We start from the raw sequence: 23900 nt of genomic DNA on the forward strand, positions 1-23900 counted from the left end.
ACACATTTCCTTGGGATTGATGGCCTAAATCTCTTAAAGAACTGGGGCTGGATTCTCCGCACCCCGATGCCGAAATCGCATTCAGCGATGGGGCGGAGGATCCAGTTTCCCGCATGAAATCGGGCCCGGCGCCAGTTCCACGATTCTCCGCCCCTCGAAAAGTACGCCGCGCTGATTATCCACCACCTGAGGCCTTTGCCTGAGGCCAGCCCCCGATTCTCTGTCCCTGACCAGCCGAATTCCCGATGGCGTGGCCCACTCATGGTCCCACCGTCCATGATACCCACGTGGCGGCTGCTGACTCAGTCCAGGGCCGCCATATTCGGGGGAGGGCCGAATGGAGGGCAGGAGGGGCCTCATTTGGGACTGGGGTATTTTTGTCGGGCGAACGGGGGCACTATTTCAGCGGTTCAAGTCCGCGGTCTCAGTCCGCCATGGAGCACGGCACGGCTACTGGTGGGAAAGTCCTTTGGCGCCACGCCAGCCGGCGGCGAAAGGACTTCGCCGGGCGACGCATGCGCAGGATCGTCAGCGGACGTTCACGGCATCCCCACGCATGCGCAGGGGAGGGTGTCTCTTCCGCCTCCGCCATAGTGAAGACCATGGCGAAGACGGAAGAAAAAGAGTGCCCCCACGGCACAGGCCCACCCGCGGATCGGTGGGCCCCAACTGCGGGCCAGGCCACTGTGGGGGCACCCCCCGGGGCCAGATCGGCCCGCGCCCCCCCCCCCCCAGGACCCCGGAGCCTGCCCGTGCCGCCTTGTCCCGCCGTTCAAAAGGAGGTCTAATTCACGCCGGCTGGCGGCGGGACTTCGGCCCATCGCGGGCCCAGGGGTGGGCCCGCCGACCGGCGCGATTCCCGCCGACCAGCGCGGCGTGATTCCCGCCCCCGCCGAATCTCTGGTGGCGGAGAATTCGGGACACGGCGGGGGCGGGATTCACGCCAGCCACCGGCGAGTCTCCGACCCGGTGGGGGGGTCGGAGAATTGCGCCCATGGTGAGAAAGTGGGTTGGTAGGGTTGGGGGATAAAGTGAGAAGATAACTAGGTTGTGTTGGGGTGGATAGTGAGAAAGTGATTAGATATTGAAGCAGTCTATTCCTATATGCAGCAAGATTCAGGCTTCAACAGATAAGTGGCAAGTAACATTTGAGCCATACAAAGTGCCAGGCAATTACCATCTCCAACAAGAGTGAATCCAACCATCTCGCTTTGACATTCAATGGCATTACCATCAATGAATCCCCCACTATCAACATCCTAAGTGTTGCCATTGACCAGAGACTGAACTGCACCTGCCATATTAATACTGTGGCTACAACAACAGGTCAGAAGTTAGGAATTCTGCGGTGTGGAATTCACCTCCTGACTCCCCCAAACCATCTGCAAGGCACAATTCACGAGTGTGATGGAATACTCTTGCTTGCCTGGATGAATGCAGCCCCAACAACACTCAAGATGCCCAGCACCATCAAGAACAAAGCAGCCCGACTGACTGGCACCCCATCCACTACCTTCAATATTCACTCCCTCCACCACCGACACACAATGGCAGCAGTGTGTACCATCTACAAGATGCACAGTAGCAACTCACCAAGGCTCCTTAAACAGCACCTTCCAGACTGCTGACTTCGACCATGTAGAAGGAGAAGGGAAGCAGATACCTGAAAACATGACTACCTGTAGGTTCCCCTCCAAATCTCTCACCATCCTGCCTTGAAACTATGTCATGTTCCTTCACTGTCACTGGGTCAAAATCCTGGAACTCCTTCCCTAACAGCATAGTGGGTGCATCTACACCACATGGACTGTAGTGGGTTCAAGAGGGAAGCTCACCACCACATTCTTTAATTTTTAATAATCTTTATTGTCACAAGTAAGCTTACATTAACATTGCAATGAAGTCACTGTGAAAAGCCCCTAGTTGCCATATTCCGGCACCTGTTCGGGTACACGGGGGGAATTCAGAATGTCCAATTCACCTAACAGCATGTCTTTCGGGACTTGCAGGAGGAAACCCACGCAGATACGGGGAGAATGTGCAGACTCCGCACAGACCGTGACCCAAGCAGGGAATCGAACCTGGGATCCTGGCACTGTGAAGCAACAGTGCCAACCACTGTGCTACCGTGCCACTGCAATTAGGGATGAGCAATAAACGCTGGCCTAGCCAGCGACGCCCACACCCCTTGAAATAATTTTTAGAAAGCGGGGTTGGTGGATATAGTGAAAAGGTGAGTAAGTGGGCGAAGGATGAATCAATAGGGAGGTGATCTGTGAAAATATAATAGGTGTGGTGGCTCAAGACATTCACTGGGGGGGGGCTTCTTGTAGTTAACAAAGAGGTCTATTCTTGAAAGTCAAAGACACAGAACATAATATATCCGGTCTTGATTCCGGGGTCTGCACTGCCCAGGATCCTGCTCCCAGGGCCCCACTTATAGAATCCAAGAATAACTACAGTTCAGAAGGAGACCATTTGGCCCATTAAGTCTGCAGCAACCCTCTAAAACAGCCCCCCATCTAGGCCCACTCCCCCACCAACTAACTCTTTGGACAATAAGGGGCAATTTACCATGGCTGATCCATCTAACCTGCACATCTGAGGCGGACTGTGGGAGGAAACCTAAGCACCCGGAGGAAACCCATGCAGCCGCAGGAAGCATGTCCATACTGCACACAGACAGTCACCCAAGGTCGGAATGGAACCCGGGTCCTTGGAACGGTGAGGCAGCAGTTTCCAACTCCCTATTGGCTGGGGTTCGCGCACTCCCCGCAATTGGCCCTGAGCTGGTCATGTGATCTGTGGAGGCCACCCCCTTAAAGGGACTGCACTAACACAATAGGCTATGTGGCTTTACAGCTTTTCCTCTTCCTAAAAATGTTCTTGTTCTTATGTAAGTGCACGTTTTTCAGTTAATGCGTTGGAACAAGATTTTGGTTTGCAGTTGTAAAGAACTTACACAATCTTTGCATGAGCTCTGGAGCTGGTGACCAATACCAAGAAGATCTCTCCCTCCTGGCTTGGTATATCATCACAGTAAATGGCCTCTCCAGTCGCATGCTTGACCGCAGACAGGTGCATCACTGGCTGCCCAACTTGATCCTCAGGAAGCTGATCCCAAGGAACTTGCTGTACGCAAAACAAAATTGTTGTGAATTATCTCTTGTTATACAAATGTGAGAATGTTCTAAATTAGATAGCTGAAGTGTTCCTCCTCCCCTCGTATCTGGGTCAGTTGTAGCTCATTGCCAAGATTAGATAACATCTCCTTTATTTTTGCTGTGTAACCACCAGAATAGTATAGGGACCCTGCTCTTTATTTGTCTCATAACTCCAATTTGAAATCTAGATTCTACAAATCTTTCCATTAACACTGCATTCAAGAAAAGCAGTGCACTTTGGGGCCGTTCTGCATTGTTGGGCAGTACCTCAAAGACGCCAGCATTAAGCACTGCTGGTTAACAGCGCAAGACTCAGAAATACATTTTTTTAAAATATTTTTATTCAAGGCTATTAAACAGAAATATAAATATACAGAGGGCTGGATTCTCCGCCGGTGTGATTCTCTGTTTTGCCGGCGCCCGTGGTTTCCTGACAGCGTGGGGCTGCCCCACAATGGGAAACCCCATTGACCGGCCGGTGTAACGGCCGGGGCAGAAAAGTGACGCGGCGGGGTGGAGAATCCAGCCCAGAATGTCAAGCTTGGTGGGGAGGGTGAAGGCGGATTTGGCGAGGTGGGATAGTCTCCCTCTGTTGCTGGCAGTCCAGGTGCAGGCGATTAAAATGAATGTGCTGCCACGAGTTTTGTTTTTATTTCAGTTAATGCTGATCGTTTTGTTGAAGGCAGTTTGCAAGGAGGTGGATCAGGTGATTACCTCGTTATTTAGGGGGAGGTAGCCAGGGTAAGGAAAGTCAGGCAGGGGGGTTGGGCCTTCCGAATTTAGTATACTATTATTGGGCGGTGAATGCCAAAATGGTGAGGGGTTGGGTTGGAGGGAGGTCCCAGTGGGTGAGAATGGAGGAGAGTCTGTGCAGGGGGTCGGGGTTGAGGGCGTTGGCAACAGCTCAGCTCCTGATGACCCCGGGTCAATTCTCTGGGAGTCCAGTGGTGGTGACAAGGCTGATGATTTGGAGACAGGGGTTGGGGTGGGAAGGTAGGGGGCGGTTATTGGTGGTGTTGAGCATATTGTTTACGGGATAACTTAATTTTCTTCTGTTTTTTACTTGGAGTGAATGGGTGATGTTGGAGTTTGTATATTGAAGGGGATGTTGTTTGGGGAATTGGTACTGTATTTGTTATTGTTGGGTTTCACTAAGAGATCATTGCAACGGCAAAAGCATTGTTGCTCTGCTCTACTTCAAGGTATCTGGTTATAGTCCGATGTTCTATTTTGCTCAACAACTCATTGAGCAGCCAGGGATAACAAAGGAAAACATCTCCAAGCCTCAGCCGGAGACTTGGATATCGAAAGCATCATTTGGGGCCGCAGAACACCCCAAACTAATTCATAGGCAATTAAATACTTCTAAGTGGATAACTCCTCTGCTCTTCCCTCTCTGTATCCAGTAATCATCCCATGAGAATCATATTGATGTAACAAGACTTGTCAATTGGTGAGGGGTTCCCCACTCCTCCCAACCACTGAACCTCAATCAAGGTAGTTACTGTTACTGCATCCCACCGTCGCTCCCAGGCCCAGTTCGATTCAGTTCTTCCTTTTAGTAAGAAAATGGGTGGCTCTAAAAACAAAAATCCTGGTTCCTTCAATTTTTCACAGGATGGTTTGTGTAGCAGTCAGTCTTGCTGTCAGATGTCTTTATCCAAACAGGCTGAATTTAACCACAAGTGGGCATCTGACTCTATCTCTCATCCAAGCTCCTGCCGAATAACTTTGGCTAATGGTCACCTCAAAGGAGAAATACAGCCAGTTCATTGTATTTAAATCCAGTCTCCTCTCCCACCCCCGAGACTATAGCCCCTGACTTTAGCCAGAATCCTGTGAAGTCGACTGGGGTCTCGCCACCAGCTGGAGAGCGGAGAGAGCCCTGCGTTGCTTCTTTCTGGGAAGAACCACATCAACCCCATCAAACTTGCCATGGGGGGAGGGGGAACAAGATTCTGGCCTTTAACCCAATAAACATGGCAGAATAGGCTTGCATTACAATCAGAGACCCCAATTTAACCTGATCCAATGTTACCCTCGTGCAAATCCAATGCAGGCAGCCAACTCAAGATTCTTCCAATTCTCATTCTAAGCTGGAAACTAGTGGGGTGTGGGGGAATTTACATTTGCACAGAAAATGAAAGTTGGTTAACAGACCTGGAATTTCTGGAGACCCCGAGGCAACCCGACCAGAAGTGGGAGCATCGCACTCCGGTGTCGCTCTGGGATGTCTGCACCAAACAGATCCTGGAGGAGAAATGAAAAGGGGCCATGAATTGAAGCCAAGTCGAGAATAGTAAGCTTCTGGAATATAGCAGCTGGTGGCGTGGGTTCTGACTCTCTACCTTAAAGATTCCTAACTGAGACAGAGATAACATCATATGGAAGGTAAACGTGTTGAACCACGTGATGTTATGGTCTGGTTTTAACAGAGATTGATGAGGAGTTTTCCAGATAATCTTTTTCTATTATTGGCTCTGGGGTCTGCTCTGGGGCTTTTTTGCCTCTCCCAGGAGCTGTGGGTGACAGGAATAAGGAATCCATAGAATCCCTACAGTGCAGAAGGAAGCCATTCAGCCCGTCAAGTCTGCACCGACCCTCCGAAAGAGCATCCTACCTAGGCCCACACCCCCGCCCTATCCTACCCACACATTGCTCATGGCCAATCCACCTAACCCGCACATCTTTGGACACTAAGGGGCTTTTCACAGTAGCTTAATTTGAAGCCTACTTGTGACAATAAGCGATTTTCATTTCATTTCATTTAGCATGACCTCATTCTCCCCGTATCTGCATGGGTTTCACCCCCACAACCCAAAGATCTGCAGGCTAGGTGGATTGGCCATGCCTTAACTGGGAAAAAAATAATTAGATACTCCAAATTAAAAAAAAAAATTAGCATGACCAACCCTCCTCACCTGCATATCTTTGGACTGTAGGAGGAAACTGGAGCACCCGGAGGAAACCCATGGAGACACGGGGAGAACGTGCACACCACACAGTCACTCAAGGTCGGAATCGAGCCCGTGTCCCTGACACTGTGAGGCAGCGGCGCTAACCACTGTGCCACCTATCATGAAGTTCCAGCCATCATCAAGTGTGGGGCAGGTTTGATACACCAGCTCATCTTTTTCTGCCCTTCAATTTTGCATGTTCACACATACATACTTTATATGTACTTATGCGTATGCAGGCCTTTCCCAATTTGACAGGGCAGCTTTCAGCATTGACTAATCCAATACAACCGTCACAGAGCCACCAAGTGACCCCGACCCCATCCCAGGACTTTCACTGTCCAAGTTGGGTTGGAATTGTCTGAGGCGATAAAAGTCAAAATTTCAAAATATTTGTGAAATGATTTACTTTGCTCCTTTTTAACTCCATAACCTTGGCCCATCGAGTCTGTACTGGCTCTTGTAAGAGGACCCTACTCAAGCCCACACCTCCACCCAATCCCCGTAATCCAGTAGCCCCACCTAACCATTTGGACATGAAGGGCAACTTAGCTTGGCCGATCCACCCAACCTGCACAACTTTGGACTGTGGGAGGAAGCCGGTGCACCCGGAGGAAACCCACGTAATCATGGGGTTCCTTCTCTAAAGGCCATTAGTGAATCAGAAATGTTTTTATAACAATTGTTGATAGTGATCATGGTCACCATTACTAAGACTAGCTTTTATATTCCATATTTATTAATTGAGTTTAAATTCCACCAGGTGCTGTTGTGGGATTTGAACCCTGTCTCCCAGAGCATTAGCTTGGGTCTCTAGCCCAGTGACAATACCATTACACTGCTATCTCCTCACAATTGAACTCCTATGGACATTTTGATTGAGGCCTGAAGGAGGAAGATACTCCATGTTCCCAAGAAACTGAAACAGGTCTGAAGGGGATCCGGGTGTGAAGGTGTTCCGGATATGAAGGGAATCCGGGTATGAAGGGGATCTGGGCATGAAGGTGATCCGGATGTGAAGAGGATCCAGACATGAAAGGGATCCGGGTGTGAAGGGGATCCGGACATGAAGTGGATCCGGGTGTTAAGGGGATCCAGACATGAAGTGGATCCGGGTGTGAAGGGGATCCGGAGATGAAGTGGATCCGGGTGTGAAGGGGATCTGGACATGAAGTGGATCCGGGTGTGAAGGGGATCTGGACATGAAGGGGATTCAGACGTGAAGGGAATTGGACCTGAGGTGAATCTGGATGTGAACGGAATTTGGGCGTGAAAGAGATTTGAGCATGAAGGGAATCTGGGAGTGATGGGGTTCTGGGCATGATGAGGTTTTGGTGTGAACGCGGATCCGGGAATGAAGGTGGATCTGGGCATGAAGAGAATCTGGATATGATGGGGTTCTGGGCGTGAAGGTGGATCCGGGCATGAAAAGGTTGCCTCTATAGTAACTTACCAGGAGGAGAGACTTCCGGTGGTGCCCATGGAGTGAGCGGTCACACATTTAGTGGCTCCCGCTCAAGGTGGTATTTTTCGATCCTTTCCCCATCTGAAGGGTGATGTTTTTGGATGGAAAGAGGTGTAAGAGTGCCAGGAGAAGATGTAACTCCTCTGGTGTGGCTGGTGGATGGATCTACGAATCAGGAATGGAGCGAGATGAAAAGAGCTGCTGGAGCAGGAGAGTCTTTGTGGTGCACCACTGGATAAGGTGATGGAGAGCAAGTGAACTGCCCTGCCTGCCCACTGGTCAATGGAGCAGTTGGTGGAGTTTCTGAATGCTACGTTCAGCCAGCAGAGGAAGGAGGCCTTGGAAGACCTCACCAAAGTGGTGTAGCCATTCAAAGCAGGATTCAAGAGAGTGGAGCAGAGGCTGGAGTCCCAGGGCCGGGCGATCCAGAAAGTGGAGGAGGTGGTGAGGGAGCGTGAGGAGTAGCAGAGGTGGGGGTGATGTGGGAGTCCCAGAATAGGCTGAAGGAAAAGGTGGAGGATCTGGAGAATTGCTCCAGAAGGCCCAATTTGAGGATTGTGGGGATGCCTGAAGGCATCAAAGGCGTGGAGGCCGGCACGTATGTGGCCTAAATGTTGGAGCAGTTGACAGGGGAGGGGGCCTTAAACCGGCCACTGGAGGTCGACTGAGTGCACAGGATGCTGATGAGGAAGTTGCAAGCGGGCGAGTCGCCAAGGGCGATGGTGGCGCGGTTGCACCGCTTTTTGGATGAGGAGAAGATTGTTCGGTGGGTGAAGCAGATGAGGAGGTGCACCTGGGAGGGGAACGAGCTGAGGGTGTACCAGGACGTGGGTGCAGAACTGGCGAAGAGGAGGGCCGGGTGTAATTGGGTCAAGGTTGCTCTCTTTAAGAAGGGGGTGAAGTTTGGGGTGCTGAACCCGGCCCGCCTCTGGGTGGCTTTTCAGAAGTGTGAATATTATTTTGGCATGGCAGACGAGCCAATGGAGTTTATGAGGGACAATGGACTGGCAGGGGAAGGAGGACATTGAACTTTGGAGGGGTTTGTGAGGATGTTTCTTGGTTCTCAGGAAACCTTTCCCCTTGAAATGTTCCTTTTGTTTTGTGGGGGAAACATCAAGGGTGAGTGCACCTTTTCCACTTTTTGGGAGAGGGTGGAAGGGGTGGGGTGAGGGGAGTGGGGTGTAGGGGGTTTGGAGGCTTTGGGCGGGGCCATTATGTTAGTTGCACGGGCTAGTTAACGCAAGTGCAGTGGGGGGTTATCAGGAGATAGAAGTGGGGGAGGGGGGTGGGGTTGTTGTTTTGATTGGAAAAGAGGAGATAGGGAGAGGGTTGCTGACAAGGGTGTGGTTGATGTGACGCAGCTGGAAAGGAAGTGATGACAATAGACATCCGAAGGTGGACCGGGAAGGTCGTGTGACACGGACCGGGAGTCGGCCCAAAAAAGGATATGGTTGATCGGCAGGGGAGGGGTGCGCGGAGCCCCCGACCAGGCTGGTCACATGGAATGTGAGGGAGATGAATGAGTCGGTAAGCGGTCAAGTGTGATCACACACCTGAGGAGTCTGAAGGCAGATGTGGCCTTTTTGCAGGAGCCAGATTTGAAGATAGGAGACAAGACAAGGTTGAGGAAAGGATGGGTGGGTCAGGTGTTCCACTCGGGACTGGACATGAAGACGATGGGGGTGGCGGCGCTGGTGAACAAGCGGGTGGCGTTCGAGGTGAGAGAATTCTGGCAGATTGGGGGGGGGGAAGTTCATGATGGTGAGTGGGAAGCTGGAGGGGATGCCGGTGGTCCTGGTAAACGTTTATGCCCCAAATTGGGATAATGTGGACTTCACGAGGTGAGTGCTAGGGAAGACTCCTGACCTGGACTCACACCGGTTAATCACGGGGGGAGGGGATTTTAATACGCTTATAGAGCCGAGCTTGGACCGGTTGAGCCCGAGGTCAGGTTTATGGAGCGTATGTTTTGATTGATTTGATTTTGATTCGATTTGATTTGATGTCACATGTACCGAAGTACAGTGAAAAGTATTTTTCTGCGGCCGAGGGGACGTACACAGTACGTACATAGTAGACAAAAGAATAATCAACAGAGAACATTGACAAATGATACATCAACAAACAGTGATTGGTTACAGTGCAGAACAAGGGGCCAAACAAAGCAAACAAAGCAAATACATGAGCAAGAGCAGCATAGGGCATCGTGAATGGGGGGGGGGGGGGGATCCTGTGGAAGTTTGGGAGGCTGAGGGCGAAGGAATTTTCATATTTCTCCCATGTGCACCAGGTGTAAGTCCGGATTGACTTTCTGTGGTAGACTTGGCATTATTGGTGGTGGTGGTCGACTGGCGTATTCGGTGATTGTGGTCTCTGACCACACGCCGCACTGGGTGGATTTGCGGGTGGACTGATGAGGAGGGGGGCAGCGCCTGTAGTGGAGGCTGGACGTGGGATTGTGAGGGAGATGAATGGGTCGGTAAGCGGTCAAGTGTGTTCACGCACCTGAGGAGTCTAAAGGCGGATGTGGCCTTTTTGCGGGAGCCGCATTTGAAGACAGGGGACCAGACAAGGTTGAGGAAAACGTTGGGATTGTTGGTGGATGAGGAGGCCTGCTAGCGAGTGAGGGCCGCCATTCAGAGTTCAGTGATACGGGGGCGGTCACAGCCGCCACGCAGTGGGAGGCACTCAAGGCGGTGGTTCGGGAGTTTATTTCAATTCGGGCGCATTGGGAGAAGGCAGAATGGGCAGAGACGGCAAGGCTGGCAGAGACGATCCTGAGGGTGGACAGAAGGTATTCGGAGACCCCAGGGCTGTTGAAGGAGAGGTAGAGGTTACATATGAATTTCGGATTAGTATCCAGGGAATAATAATAATAATAATCTTTATTGTCATAAGTAGGCTTACATTAACACTGCAATGAAGTTACTGTGAAAAGCCCCGAGTCACCACATTCCGGTGCCTGTTCGGGTACACAGAGGGAGAATTCAGAATGTCCAATTCACCTAACAGCACATCTTTCGGGAATTGTGGGAGGAAACCGGAGCACCCGGAGGAAACCCACGCAGACACAGGGAGAACGTGCAGACTCCACACAGACAGTGACCCAAGCCGGGAATCGAACCTGGGACCCTGGCGCTGTGAAGCAACAGTGCTAACCACTGTGCTACCGTGCTGCCCCAAGGGAAGGTGGTGGGGCAGCTACTGAGGGGCAGTATGTGAATATGGTGAGAAGACGAGCAGGATGCTGGCCACCAGTTGAGGAAGCAAGAGGTGTCGAGGGAGATTGGCAGAGTAAAGGACGAGATGGGAAGGGTGGTGTTGGACCCGGTGGGGGTGAACGGGGCGTTTGAGGTTTTTTGCAGGAGATTGTATCAGTCGGAGCCCCCGGCCGGGGGGAGGGAATGCGGCGGTTCCTGGATGGACTGGAGTTTCTCAGGGTGGATGAGGAGTTGGTGCAGGGATTGGAGGCCCTATCGGGTTGAGGAAGGTGATGGAGAGTATGGAAGATCCTGGGCCCAGATGGGTTCCCGGTGGAGTTTTCTAAAAAGCTTGGGGGGATCCTGGGGCCACTATTGGTGTGGACATACAATTTGGCAAGGGAAGAGGGGAGAACTCCCCCTACACTATCGCAGGCATCCGCCTCTCTGATATTGAAAAAGGACAAGGATCCGGAGCAGTGTGGATCGTAAGTGAGGAGAAGGAAAGATCCTTCTCGTCCTTGTGAAGACTACTTAGGTCTCCTGTTCTTTGAGCATCCTCTAATCCCAACAACCATTATGTCTATCCTCACACGATTCCAGAATCCTCTTTCCCACACCTCCTTATGTCATCAGTCATGGGACCCCGAATATTCTACTTCCCAACTGCCCCAGTGGAGACTCTCTCTAACTCGTGAATGGAACCCATTTCTTGCCTCCTTGCTCAGCAGTTGCTGTAATCTCTGCAACACTCGCAGGTAGAATTTGTAGAAAAAACTGATGGTCAGCGTCCTCCGGAATTCCACGCTTCCCCCAGGCGCTGAGCTAGGGGGCGAAATCTCATCAAGCAGCAATTCACAGGCCTGATTCAGCAGATCTTCATCCCAGGATCTGTTTCAGGGAGGAGGAAGTTACTGGTTACATGCTCAGCAACTGAGCTACATAGATTCTGTTTTGGAACAATTACAGCAGCTACCCACCAAGGCTTTTTATATTGCACATTCCAGACAAACCCACTGAGAGGGTTAAGGGCAATAAGGGCAAATGCAAAGAAACATCAGCACCTCCAAGCACCCTTTCAAGTCGCATGCCAACCTGTCAAGAAAATATACAGGGATTCCTTCATCATTGCAAAGTCAAAATCCTGATACTTTCTCCCGAACAGCAGTGGCAGTAAGACATGGACTCAGCAGTTCAAGATACCAGTTCACCACCATATTCTCAAGGCCCATTAGGAATAACATAGGAGCAGAGGAACATAGGAATTAGGAGCAGAAGGAGGCAACTCAGCCCTTCAAGCCTGCTCTGACATTCAATCAGATCATGGCCGATCTCTTCTTGGTCTAAAATCCACCTCCTTACCTGTTTTCCTTATCCATGTAACCTGTTTTTTTAAAATCAGAAATTATTCAATTTCCTACTTGAAACCATTTAATGATTCAGACTCCACCGCACTATGGAGCAGTGAGTTCCACAAATTAACCACCCTCTGCGAGAAGTAGTTCCTCCTCATCTCAGTTTGAAATCTACCGCCTCTCAACCTATATCTGTGCCTTGTGAATAACTACTGATCCTGTCAGGGACACCAATATCCTGAGAATAAATGTATTTTGGAATGAAGTGCAAGGTATTGAAATGCCCAGATGCCATATTTTAGCATTTTTCTAACTGTCAGTTTTGTTTTGCAGATTGGATTTGGATTACAAGCTGTTTTTAATATTGGGGGCAGTTTTTACGTGCCAAGTGTATTCGGGCATTTTAGAAAAAAGTTTCAATGAATCATCGTCAAATGTGAATTGTGATGCATTTCCTCAAAGACTGTGAGCAACGAGCTTTGTGTTAGATTGTCATGAAAATTGAAATAAATTCCTGTCAGAATCAGGAATTAAAATTTACAGTGGGGAAATAAAAACAAGGATTTGATCAGTAATGTTTATAGATTATCATAGGATTAACAGTGCAGAAGGAGGCCATTCGGCCCATCGAGTCTGCACCGGCTCTTCGAAAGAGCACCCTACCCAAGGTCAACACCTCCACCCTATCCCCATAACCCAGTAACCCCACCCAACACTAAGGACAAGTTTGGACACTAAGGGCAATTTATCATGGCCAATCCACCTAACCTGCACATCTTTGGACTGTGGGAGGAAACCGGAGCACCCGGAGGAAACCCACGCACACGCGGGGAGGATGTGCAGACTCCGCACAGACAGTGACCCAAGCCGGAATCGAACCTGGGACCCTGGAGCTGTGAAGCAATTGTGCTATCCACAATGCTACCGTGCTGCCCCGTGTTGAATCAGGATGTTGAATGTTCCTGCCAGCCTCTCCTCGAGTGGTCATAATAGACCTTGCTGAGATTGCAGAATAGAGTAAAAACAACTGTAAACAAAGGCATTTCAGAAAGGGGCCTGATCAAGATTCAGCTATAAATCCACATATTAGTCCGTCAGCATCAAGGCTGCAATGGGACAATATCTACAGCCAGATTCAGGTTGGTGGAAGAAAGGCAGTTGCTTTGGAAGAACAAAAAGGCTTTGAACCTAAAGCTCATGATTTTGGGGAAAGGTATCTGATTAAATGTTGCCTGGAGAGGGGAAGAAACCCAGAATGAAAGGCCCTCAGGGAAGACCAGTGAAGAACATTTCTCTTTTCACTCAGAGGACATGATTGAGTTGCATTCTCTACTTAAAGGTAGTGTTTGTTTACATTTGAATTTGGATTAGAATAAACATGCGTAAATCTTCTCATTTCCCATATTATTTGCCAATGGGAAGACGTATCTGGAAGATCATGGGCGAGATTCTCTGGCCATTCGCTGGCGGTGGGATTTTATGGAAATGAGTGGGTTTCCCGTCGATGTGGGATGGTTTCAGTGGGAATCCCATTGACATGCAGCAGGAGTAGAGAATCCTCCCTCCTCGCTAGCAGCAGTCGCGGGACAGACCTGCAACATAGAACCAAGTGCATTTTCTTACCTGTCTCATATAGTTTGGCTTTGAGCTGCTGAGTGGCGGTTTGGGTGAGATGTCAGCTACCAGTTCCAATGGAGGCGAGATCCCCCCCCCCCCCGGCCAGGTAATGGATCTGAGGTCCCGGTCTCATTTAAACTAGGCATGCAAACTTAGGTGCTAAAGAGAACTCAAGATCACATCAAAGCAGCACCAGGGAGGTAAGTTGTCAATTCGTTGGCTGGAGGTGGACTTGTGACAGATTATTTTCAAGGACTCTCTACTGGCCTTGTGCCTCTGAAGACCATTAAAATAATCGGATATTTATTCTTCGAACAGACCTCTTCAGTTTCATCTGCGTTATGCAACCTCTAAACAGTTTTGATATAAAATGACAATGTGGTCCTGCTCTTGTCAGTGGATCCATGCTAAAAGTGGCTTATTGCCGGAAAGATGCAGACATTTTGGATACTTGTGGATGGGCATCTTTGAAAACCCAGGTCCAGGCCAATTCCGCAGGCATGTATTCCAATCCCCCCCCGCCCTGCAACAGCGTGTTTTGTAGTGGCGGAGACAGCCTGCCATTGACCAGCAGTGGGATCTTCCAGTCCTGCTGCTGTCAACTGGATTTCCCATTGTTCACACTCTCCGCTGTCGGGGCACCTGTAATGGGAGGGGGCGGTCACCGGGGCCGGAAAACCCTGCCAGTGGGAACAGCCAGAAAACCCCGCTCATGGTGCAACTTTTGTCCAAAGCTCTAATAATTGTTGGTTGACATTTCCCTCAGGGCTAGCACATGGCTAAAGAGCTGGCTTTTAAAGCAGACGTCAGCGGCCGCCGACAGCTTCCTGCGCATGCGCAGTGGAGGGAGTCTCTTCCGCCTCCGCCATGGTGGAGACCGTGGCGGAGGCGGAAGGGAAAGAGTGCCCCCACGGCACAGGCCCGCCGAAGAAAGAAACAGGAAACCAGCACAGCTACTTGTTTCTGTTAAATTGGTCAAGGAATTCAGAGTAACAAAATACAACACACGTTCCTTGTGGTTGGTGTCATGATATTCAAACACACACATCATGATAGACACACCAACAGACAAATCAGAACACACAACACCACAACCAATGACAGAAAGATATAAAAGCACAAACACGACACCTGGTGGTCAGTATTAGCTGGAGACAAGGACAAGGACAGACCTGCTACACGACACACTCAGGGAGACAGCACGTGCAGAGTATCCAGAACGAACTGTACGCAAGAGTTAAAATAAAATAGAGTTGTACCACATACAACTGTGTTGGCTCATCTTTGCACCAGACCACCCAACACCACAGTTGATACATGAACGGGGTTTTCCAGATCAACATTGTGAATATTCCAAATGCGTACAGGCTTACCGGTTGATCAGCTCCTTGCAGCATCTCTTTGCACAGACAGTCGTAGGGCCCATTCCTCCAAAGAACATCCTCAACTCAGCAATGACCCTCGTCTCATCTTTGAACACGACCTGCATTCCCGAATTCACAATGGAGAACGCATTTTCCCGACGAGAGGCCTGGCGAAATACCGACACAAACTGCCACTGCAATAAGGAGAGATGATAACCAACTTGTTTCATGGGTTCTTGGTGTATTTCATTTAATGGATACAGCACAGGAGGCCCTTCAGGTTCTCATGTCTGCACCTGCTCTTTGAAAGAGCTATTGAATAATCTCACTGCCCTATTCTGTTCCCATAGACCAGCTAATTTTCCCTTCCCAAATATTGATCTAGTTGCCTTTCAAAAGTTACTGTTTAATGGTTGAAATACATTTCAGGCAGGGCAATCCAGACTTATTGAGTAAAGAGAATTCTCAAATCTACTCTTGTTCTTTTGCCAATTATCTTAAATTTGTATCCTTTTATTAACAGCTCTCCCGCTCGTGGAAACAATGGGCAAGATCCTTTGGCCTTCTTGCGGCATGTTTGTCGGTGGCAGAAGGCAGCCCACCATTGGCTGTCACTGGAATTTCCCATTGAATCTACCCAAAGCCGCCGGGAAGCCCGTTGTGGGGTGCACTGTCGGCAGGAATGGAAGATCCCGCCAGCATGAACAGCCGGAAGATCTCGTCCAATATCTCACTATCTACCCGAGTAAAATCTCTCATGATTTTGAACACCTCAAGTCCCATGACACTCCGCACAACTATGATTGAAATAAAATCAATTAGATCTAGTCCTTCTTGGCATCAATGACCTGTTCATTCGTAAAACAACTATTTATTTTGGTCCCAAACATCATTCTGTATAGGTCACATCCACATGGGCAGAGAGACCAAAATTGAGCCGGGCATCATCTGAATATTCCAGGCTGTCATGCCTTCAAAGACAATTGACTCCATGGCCATGAGGGCTATCGCAAGAACTATGGATGGGAAGGAACACCAGTTAAACAAAACTAAGAACAAACCCATCTGCACTTCTTGGTCCAGGAGATTTCTGGAGAATCTTGAACATGACAGCCTGACCACTCCCTTACGCATTGGCGACTACTGCCCCAAGAAACCGTTGGAATGAACCCCACAAATTTAGCATTGGGACAAGCACCGGTGGGTGCAGTCCTCCCGACTACTAAATTGGCAACCTTTGCACCAGCTTTACACCCTGAATACAAGACAACGCTTGCCAATTGTCTCTTTCAATTCTTCAGAAATAGTCCTTTTCAGGCAACTCATTTGGTCTCAATATTCTTCAGGACCTCAAATTTTACTCCATTACTAATAACATTTCCAAGAGGCTCAATTTTCTCTTTCATGCCAGACACTACTCAATAACTTTTCATAAAGCCGAGGACAATCCAGGATGTAAACAGAACTCCCCTATCAGAACCGCCTCTCCCAGAAGCTGAGTTGTTCATTTGAATATTAAATTGAGATTAGAAGCCTCACATTCAGACCTTGTGGTAGAGTTCAGACCAAGCCCCACTCTGGCACAACTGCTGCTGAGGATGCCCCCAGCCTCCACCCCACCATCCCCACACCCCAGCCCCACCCCACACTCCACCGCTCCCTGCACCCCAGGCCCCACCCAGCACCACCTCACCACACACTCCGCCATGCCACACCCCCCAACCGGCAGCCAACCGGCGGGGCATCATGCAGCCTAGCCAAGAGCAATGCCCACAGCAGCCCCTACAGGAGGGCACCGGACAGGGGCCACAGAGTATACCATTGGTAAGGGCAGCGCCAGCCGATGGTACCCCTGGCAGCTGGGAGGGATGCCAGGGCCTGAGGTCCCGATAGTGCCGGATACTGACGGCGCCAGGAGTGCAGAGATAGGGGAGGGGGGGGGGGGTGGAGGGTGACATGTGGGAGGGAGCAGGGTCCGCAGTGTTAACCGGGGCCACCATGTAGCCCATTGGACCTGGTTGGACACGGCGTTTATGCACCATGCGAGCATGTTGGCCTTTCACCCCCTACAGACAATGGATATTGGAATTCAACCAGCAATGGTGGCCTTCCTCCTAGTTGACGCAGCCCTGGGGGATGCCCTGCAGCTGTACAATCTGGAGCTGAACCTCTACGCCACAGTTTCCATTGAGGTGTCGAGTGGGAATCTGTCTGGGAATCTCATAAAGCTCAGTGCACAAGTGCACCCACGCCATCGCGGAAGCCCTATATGCCCGGTCGGAACAATACATCAATTTCAATGTAGACTGAGCCCACCAGGATGCCCGAGTAGCGGGATTAGGTGCCAGTGCCAAGATTCCCTAGACCCAGGGAGTGATCAATGGGATGCATGCCGCCCTATGTGCACCTGAAGATGGCAGGCCGGTCTACACAAACCGAAAAGGGTTCCACTCGATGAACATGCAGCTGGTGTGTGACCCACCATATACCATGATACCTGGGCAGTCTGCACGATGCCTTCATCCTGGCACACTCAATGGTACCCGGTCTCTTCGAGACGCCCCGAGAAGGCATGGGAGGCCGCACAATGTGTGTGCATGGGCCAACGGGCATGGGACGCTTTAATCGCCTCCACGTTCATAAATGTGTTGTGGGGGGTGGACTGGCCAGGGGCACGGACAACGCATTCCATACCCCCCTCTCCCCCCAGCCACCCCCCTGCTTGAAACCCTCCCTGTGATTTATATGGGGTGCAGGCCCTGGGTGGCAGTAACAGCGGGTCTGGCCTATGGAATGGAGGATGATGAGAACCTGGGACGAGATTCTCCGACCCCCCGCTGGGTCGGAGAATCGACGGGGGCTGACGTGAATCCCGCCCCTGCCGGTTGCTGAATTCTCCGGCACCGGAGATTCGGCGGGGGCGGGAATCGCGCCGCGCCGGTTGGCGGGCCCCCCCCCCCCCGCGATTCTCCGGCCCGGATGGGCCGAAGTCCCGCTGCTAGAATGCCTGTCCCGCCGGCGTGGATTAAACCACCTACCTTACCGGCGGGACAAGGCGGCGCGGGTGGGCTCCGGGGTCCTGGGGGGGGCGCGGGGCGATCTGGCCCCGTGGGGTGCCCCCACAGTGGCCTGGCCTGTGATCGGGGCCCACCGATCCGCGGGCGGGCCTGTGCCATGGGGTCACTTTTTTCCTTCCGCTTTCGCCACGGTCTCCACTATGGCGGAGGTGGAAGAGACTCCCTCCACAGCGCATGCACGGGGATGCCGTGAGCGGCCGCTAACGCTCCCGTGCATGCGTCGCCCAGCAATGTCATTTCCGCGCCAGCTGACGGGGCACTTCCGCCAGCTGGTGGGGCGGAAATCAGTCCGGCACGGGCCTAGCCCCTCAAGGTTAGGGCTCCGTCCCCCAAGAAGCGGAGGATTCCGCACCTTTGGGGCGGCGCGATGCCCGACTGATTTGCGCCATTTATGCCGGTCGGTGGACATAGCGCCTGCACCAGAGAATTTCGCCCCTGGTCTGGGAGGATTGTTTGACAACATCTGACGTTTGCCCACAGTAACAATTACCACCCTCCACCTGGGTGATCCCTGCATGCAGGTTGGCCATTCCATCACATGGTCCCATCGAAACCTGGGGTGACGGAGGTGGGGGAAGGTGAGAAGAGGGTTGGGGGTGGAGGGGGGGGGTGGCAGAGCAGTGAGCGCTTTCTGAACCACCCACTGTGCCTGTGCCATGTCGGCCAAAGCAATGCTCTTAGTCGAGACCTGCTGTGACTGGGCCACGCTCAGGAGCGCCGCTGCAATGTCCAGATGGCTCTGGCACATGGCTGCCTGTGAGAGGGCAGCCCTGTCCTGGGACTTTGCCAACACCTGCACACATTGACCCAGGCCTTGGACATGCTGACCCATGGCCGAAACCTTTGCTCTCAACGCCTCCACCGCAGATGCCACCCATGCGGTGACGGCCTGGGTGCAAGCATGTTAGGCACCACCTCCTGCTCCTGCACGTGTTTGGACTCCTCCAATTGCACCTGCAGTGCTGGATGCTCACCGACAACCCCCATAGCCCGAGCTCTGCGACTGCATCTCCACAATCAATGGGACAATCCGTTCCAGAAGCCCGAAACACATCTGGACGACAGCTGGTCCCTGGGGTCGGCCTGCCTCCAACTGTCCGCCACCTCTGGAGTTCCTACCTCCACCTGCTGTACCAGAGTATGTGTGTGGCCTGTACCAGATAGTGCTCCAGGAGCGTCTGCACTGAAGTGCCCAACCGAGGTGAGTGTCTCTGGAATGGTGGTGGGTGTTGGAGACAGCTGTGATAGGAAGTCAGTGTCTTCTCAGACTCGAGCCCTGGGGTGTATCGGGATGCAGGTTAAGGGCCTCCGTCCGTGTCGGTCACATCTTTGTCACTGGTCGATACACTGGGTCCTGGTTGTGGCTGGGGTTGGGGGCAGGAGGCACCGGAAGGGTCTGTGCCATCACCAGCAGCTACTACAAGACACAAGACAAGAAGTATGATTGCATCGCGGGCCGGGGTGGGGAGGGGGTGTTGGGGTGGTGGTGGTGGAGGGGTGGAGGTGCTGGTGAGTGTGAGGGTGGTGCAGGTGTGGGGGCGGTGGTGGGTTTGGGGGGAGGTGGAGGTGGTGCAGGAGGGAGTGACACACGTACCATAGGGAACCGCAATTTAGCGGGGTCTCACTTCCTTGCACTGGCCCTCCAACCATATCCCATGCCCCCTGATGTGCTGCAGTGCGGTCCTCCTCCAGTCTTCTTCCACTTTCGGTGGTTATGCGCAGCCTTCTCCTTTGGCGGGGAGGGGGGGTGTGGGCGCGGGCGGGGGGGTGTGGAGAAATAGAAAGCGCACAGTGTTTGACAGTCCAGCGCTAAAAGCCCAGGTGGTGGGTAGCTGTTGGCTTCCCGTTACCTCGAGGGCCATTCCGCGAAGTTATTGTGGATTCATATGTCTGGCACCCTTCCGACAGTCTGGGCCCATTCCCGGTGATTGTGGGAGAGTTTCTCCTGCGGAGACACAGAGAGGGCATCGTTAGTCACATGCGTGGTTCACAGTGGCCAGGAAGGTAGGAGGGAGGGGGGTGGGGGTGGGGGGGGTGGGGGGGGGGGGGGGGGGGGGGAGGGTGACGGTGATGAAGGAAGGATGGGGGGGGGGTTGAAGAGAGAGGGGGGGTGAAGGGAGGGTTGAGGGCTGCATGGAACACTGAGGGGGGGGTTCTTGCGTGGGGGAAGAAAGGTCTCAGGGTTGATGTAAATTCACCCATGCTGCCCGGTGTAGGTCATTGACCTCCTTGCGGCACTGCAGGTCAGTCCTCCTGGTCACACTTCGCAAGCTAACGCCCGCTGCCTCTTCGCCCCAGGCGGCACTGGCTGCCCTGTGGCTCACCCTCCGGGACCCTCGGAAAACAGGACATTCCTCCTGCCCTCGACCGCATCTAGGAGCCTTCCAAGGTCTGCATCCCCGAATCCTGGACTCGGTGCCGTGAATGTGAGCTGAGTGGGGTTGACTGTGCAAGTGCTGTTTAAGTGCTGCTCGATCTAATTTTTTTTTTTTTTGGGGGGGGGGGGGGGGTGAGTGCAGTCCCGGTGAACCGACTGCCGAGCTTTCATTTGCGGTGTGAAGCCCGTGGGGCCTCGTTAAGTGGACCAATTACTGTTCAATAGCATTCCCGCCCTCTCCGGGCCGAGCGACGGGAAGCTTGCGGCAGCTCCTGCTCGCCACCACACTTCAAAATCTGTCCGGAGAATCGCAGCCAAATTAATGACTTTCTGTCAAAGGATAAGTAATGTCTTCATGAGTGGGGAGATATTGTTGAATCCGGGGAATGTCAATGGGATTTTTCTATCATTTAGTTATCTGGGGTTATGGAAAGGAAGTCAAAACCTGAGAAGAATTTGTGCAGATCACGCTATTCATGAACTAAGAAAGAATGGTCAAAAACAATGTTGAGACAGATAATGCAGGAGTTCCCTCTACAATTTGTTCAGGTGGCAGAAATTAATTTCAGTTACTTTTTACCTGTACTGAGTTATTTAAACCTTATGGGGATATAGCTTGTGTATGCTAATGGAAACAAAAGGTTTGAGCTATGACTATTGAGAATTTAGGTTTATGATTGAGGACAACAGATCTTCATCGAATTACCCTGGTTGGACAGGAGTATATATATTAATGAATTTAAGTCTTGATGGGACAATAGAACTGAGGTTAAATATGTGTGTGTGTATCATGACTAAGCGCTAGCAGATCTTGGATAAAAGAAGGAACATTGGAACACACTGTCAGCGACAACGTGGGATCCCAGGAGTAGCCATCGCAGAAGGGGAGCCTTGAGCTCAAGGCTCAGAGAAGAAAATATACACACCAAGTGATCATAGCCTGGCCAGCCTCTTTCATTAGTGCAGGTAATACCTAGAGCTCAGCTGTGAGACTGAGTCATATTCTGTGTGATTGGTTTTGAAGATTGTAATACCCAAATAAAATAGAGTTATGGGAAACATTGTTGTGTTTTTTGTGTCTGTCCAAGCCGGGTGAGATGGGTTTTCTCGGTCAACACGGTAAATAAGATTAAATACATTTAATTGTCATGTGAGAGTACCTTTAAGAAATGGGTGTTTAAGAAATGTACCTTTAAAAAATGGGTGTGTATCAGTGATGTCAGAGTGTGGGTGGAGCTGGGCAGTCTGTCAGCTTTTTACTTTCGTTTTAGGCTGTTTGCTGCAGGGTGTGTTTTAGTTTCGTTTTCAGAGCTGGATAGCTGCAGTCACAGCCAGAAGGTGCATTAGAGTCTCTCTCTATAATCTAAAGACTGTAAATCGATCCTGGTGATTTAAAACTGATAACAGTAGTGACTTTAACCTGATGTGCTTCTGGTAAAAGGTGTTTTAAGTTTTATGGATGTTAAAAGGAAAGCTTAAAGGATTACTTAGTGTTGTATTCTTTGGGGATTATATTTGAATTAATGGTTGCTAAGATGTTCACTGTATGTTTTAAAAAGGTTAACTGGAGTTCATAGAATAAATATTGTTTTGCTTTAAAAAATCCTTTTCCATTTCTGCTGTACCACACCTGTAGAGTGGGCCGTGTGCTCCCCATACCACAATCTATTAAAAGTTGTGGTTCAGGTGAACTCCATGATACACTTTGGGGTTCTCTAAACCCTGGCCCATAACATAATACACACTGAATACTACAAAATGAGTTATAGAAAATGCTTAACCAAGAACTGCAATCAGCTTCAAATATAAAACAAAATCAATATTTATACGGCAGTGCAGAAGGAGCACACTGCACTAACAGTCAATGTTGTGAGCAATCAGCATGCACTCACTTCACTTGCCCTTGTTTTATGTGCTTATCTCTCCAGTCATACCACCAGGAAAATTCTCCGGCCCGGATGGGCTGAAGTCCCGCTGCTAGAATGCCTGTCCCACCGGCGTGGATTGAACCACCTACCTTACCGGCGGGACAAGGCGGCGCGGGGCGGCTCCGCGGTCCTGGGGGTTGCGCGGGGCGATCTGGCCCTGGGGGGGTGTCCCCACGGTGGCCTGGCCCACGATCGGGGCCCACCGATCCGCGGGCGGGCCTGTGCGTGGAGGCACTCATTTCGTTCCGCCTTCGCCACGGTCTCCACCATGGCGGAGGCGGAAGAGACTCCCTCCACAGTGCATGCGCGGGGATGCCGTGAGCGGCCGCTAATGCTCCCACGCATGCGCCGCCCGAAGATGTCATTTCCGTGCCAACTGGCGGGGCACCAAAGGCCTTTTCCGCCAGCTGGCGGGGCGGAAATTAGTCCGGGGCGGGCCTAGCCCCTCAAGGTTGGGGCTCGGCCCCCCAAGATGCGGAGGATTCCGCACCTTTGGGGCGGCACGATGCCCGACTGATTTGTGCCGTTTTTGGCGCCGGTCGGCGGACATCGCGCCAATACCGGAGAATTTCTCCCCAGATGTGCCACATGTGGGCCTGGACTGCAGGTTGTCCACTATTGGCCTAGGGACTATGGTCTGGATTTCCATTTGAAATTTTCCTCCTCTCCCCAGCTTTTTTTTGGAAATGTTTTTATTACACTTTTAACATTTTGTACAAAAGTATAAAACATGCAAACAAATACCTTTAATAAAACACTAACCCATGCAAATCTCCCCCCACAACCATCCAAAACAAAAAAATAAATAAAAAAGAAAAGAAACTCCCATGCCCCCAACAGCTAACAGTGACCAATTCTCTGAAATACAATATAAATAGCTGCCATCTCCGATAGAACCCTTTAATCGCCCCCCCCCCCCCCCCCCCCAGCCCCACGGTGTATTTGGCCTTGTCGGGGTGCAAAAACTCAATCAAATGCCCTAGCCATGCCAAGGAATTCGGCAGTGTCCCCAAACTCCAACCCAGAAGGATGTGCCTCCGCATCACCAACGAGGCAAAGGCAAGGACATCTGCCTCTGCACCCATCCGACACTCCAGCACTTCCGAAACCCCAAAACGCACCAGGGGGCTCTAAGTCAATTTTTAGGATCGCCAACATGGTGTCAAAAAAAGACCTCCAGAAATCCACCAGCTTAGAACTGGACTAAACATTTGCGTGTTGTGTGTGGGCCCCCTTGAGCTGCGCTCCCAACTATACTCCACCCACTCAAAAAAAACGCTCATCCTCGCCTTAGTGAGGTGCACTCAAAACACTACCTTTAGCTGGATAAGGTTCAGGCTCACACCCGATGACACAGCATTCACCTTCCGCAGTGCCTCACTCCACATGCCCTCTT

At 51.3% G+C, this 23900-nt stretch overlaps 1 protein-coding gene across 4 annotated transcripts in view; it reads right to left on the reverse strand.

The window, feature by feature from the left end:
- LOC140395531 (aldehyde oxidase 1-like) overlaps positions 1-23900 on the reverse strand; it is a 331856-nt gene that overhangs the window by 184091 nt on the left and 123865 nt on the right. For all 4 annotated transcript variants that reach the window (XM_072483451.1, XM_072483442.1, XM_072483460.1 and 1 more), the window contains 4 exons: positions 15132-15316; positions 11503-11677; positions 5325-5414; positions 2963-3132 (listed from right to left, as the gene is read on the reverse strand). In XM_072483451.1, the coding sequence (XP_072339552.1) occupies positions 2963-3132; positions 5325-5414; positions 11503-11677; positions 15132-15316 (620 nt within the window). The remainder of the gene's footprint in view (positions 1-2962; positions 3133-5324; positions 5415-11502; positions 11678-15131; positions 15317-23900) is intronic.

This window comes from Scyliorhinus torazame, chromosome 2, assembly GCF_047496885.1.
Source record: "Scyliorhinus torazame isolate Kashiwa2021f chromosome 2, sScyTor2.1, whole genome shotgun sequence".
Lineage (NCBI taxonomy): Eukaryota > Metazoa > Chordata > Chondrichthyes > Carcharhiniformes > Scyliorhinidae > Scyliorhinus > Scyliorhinus torazame.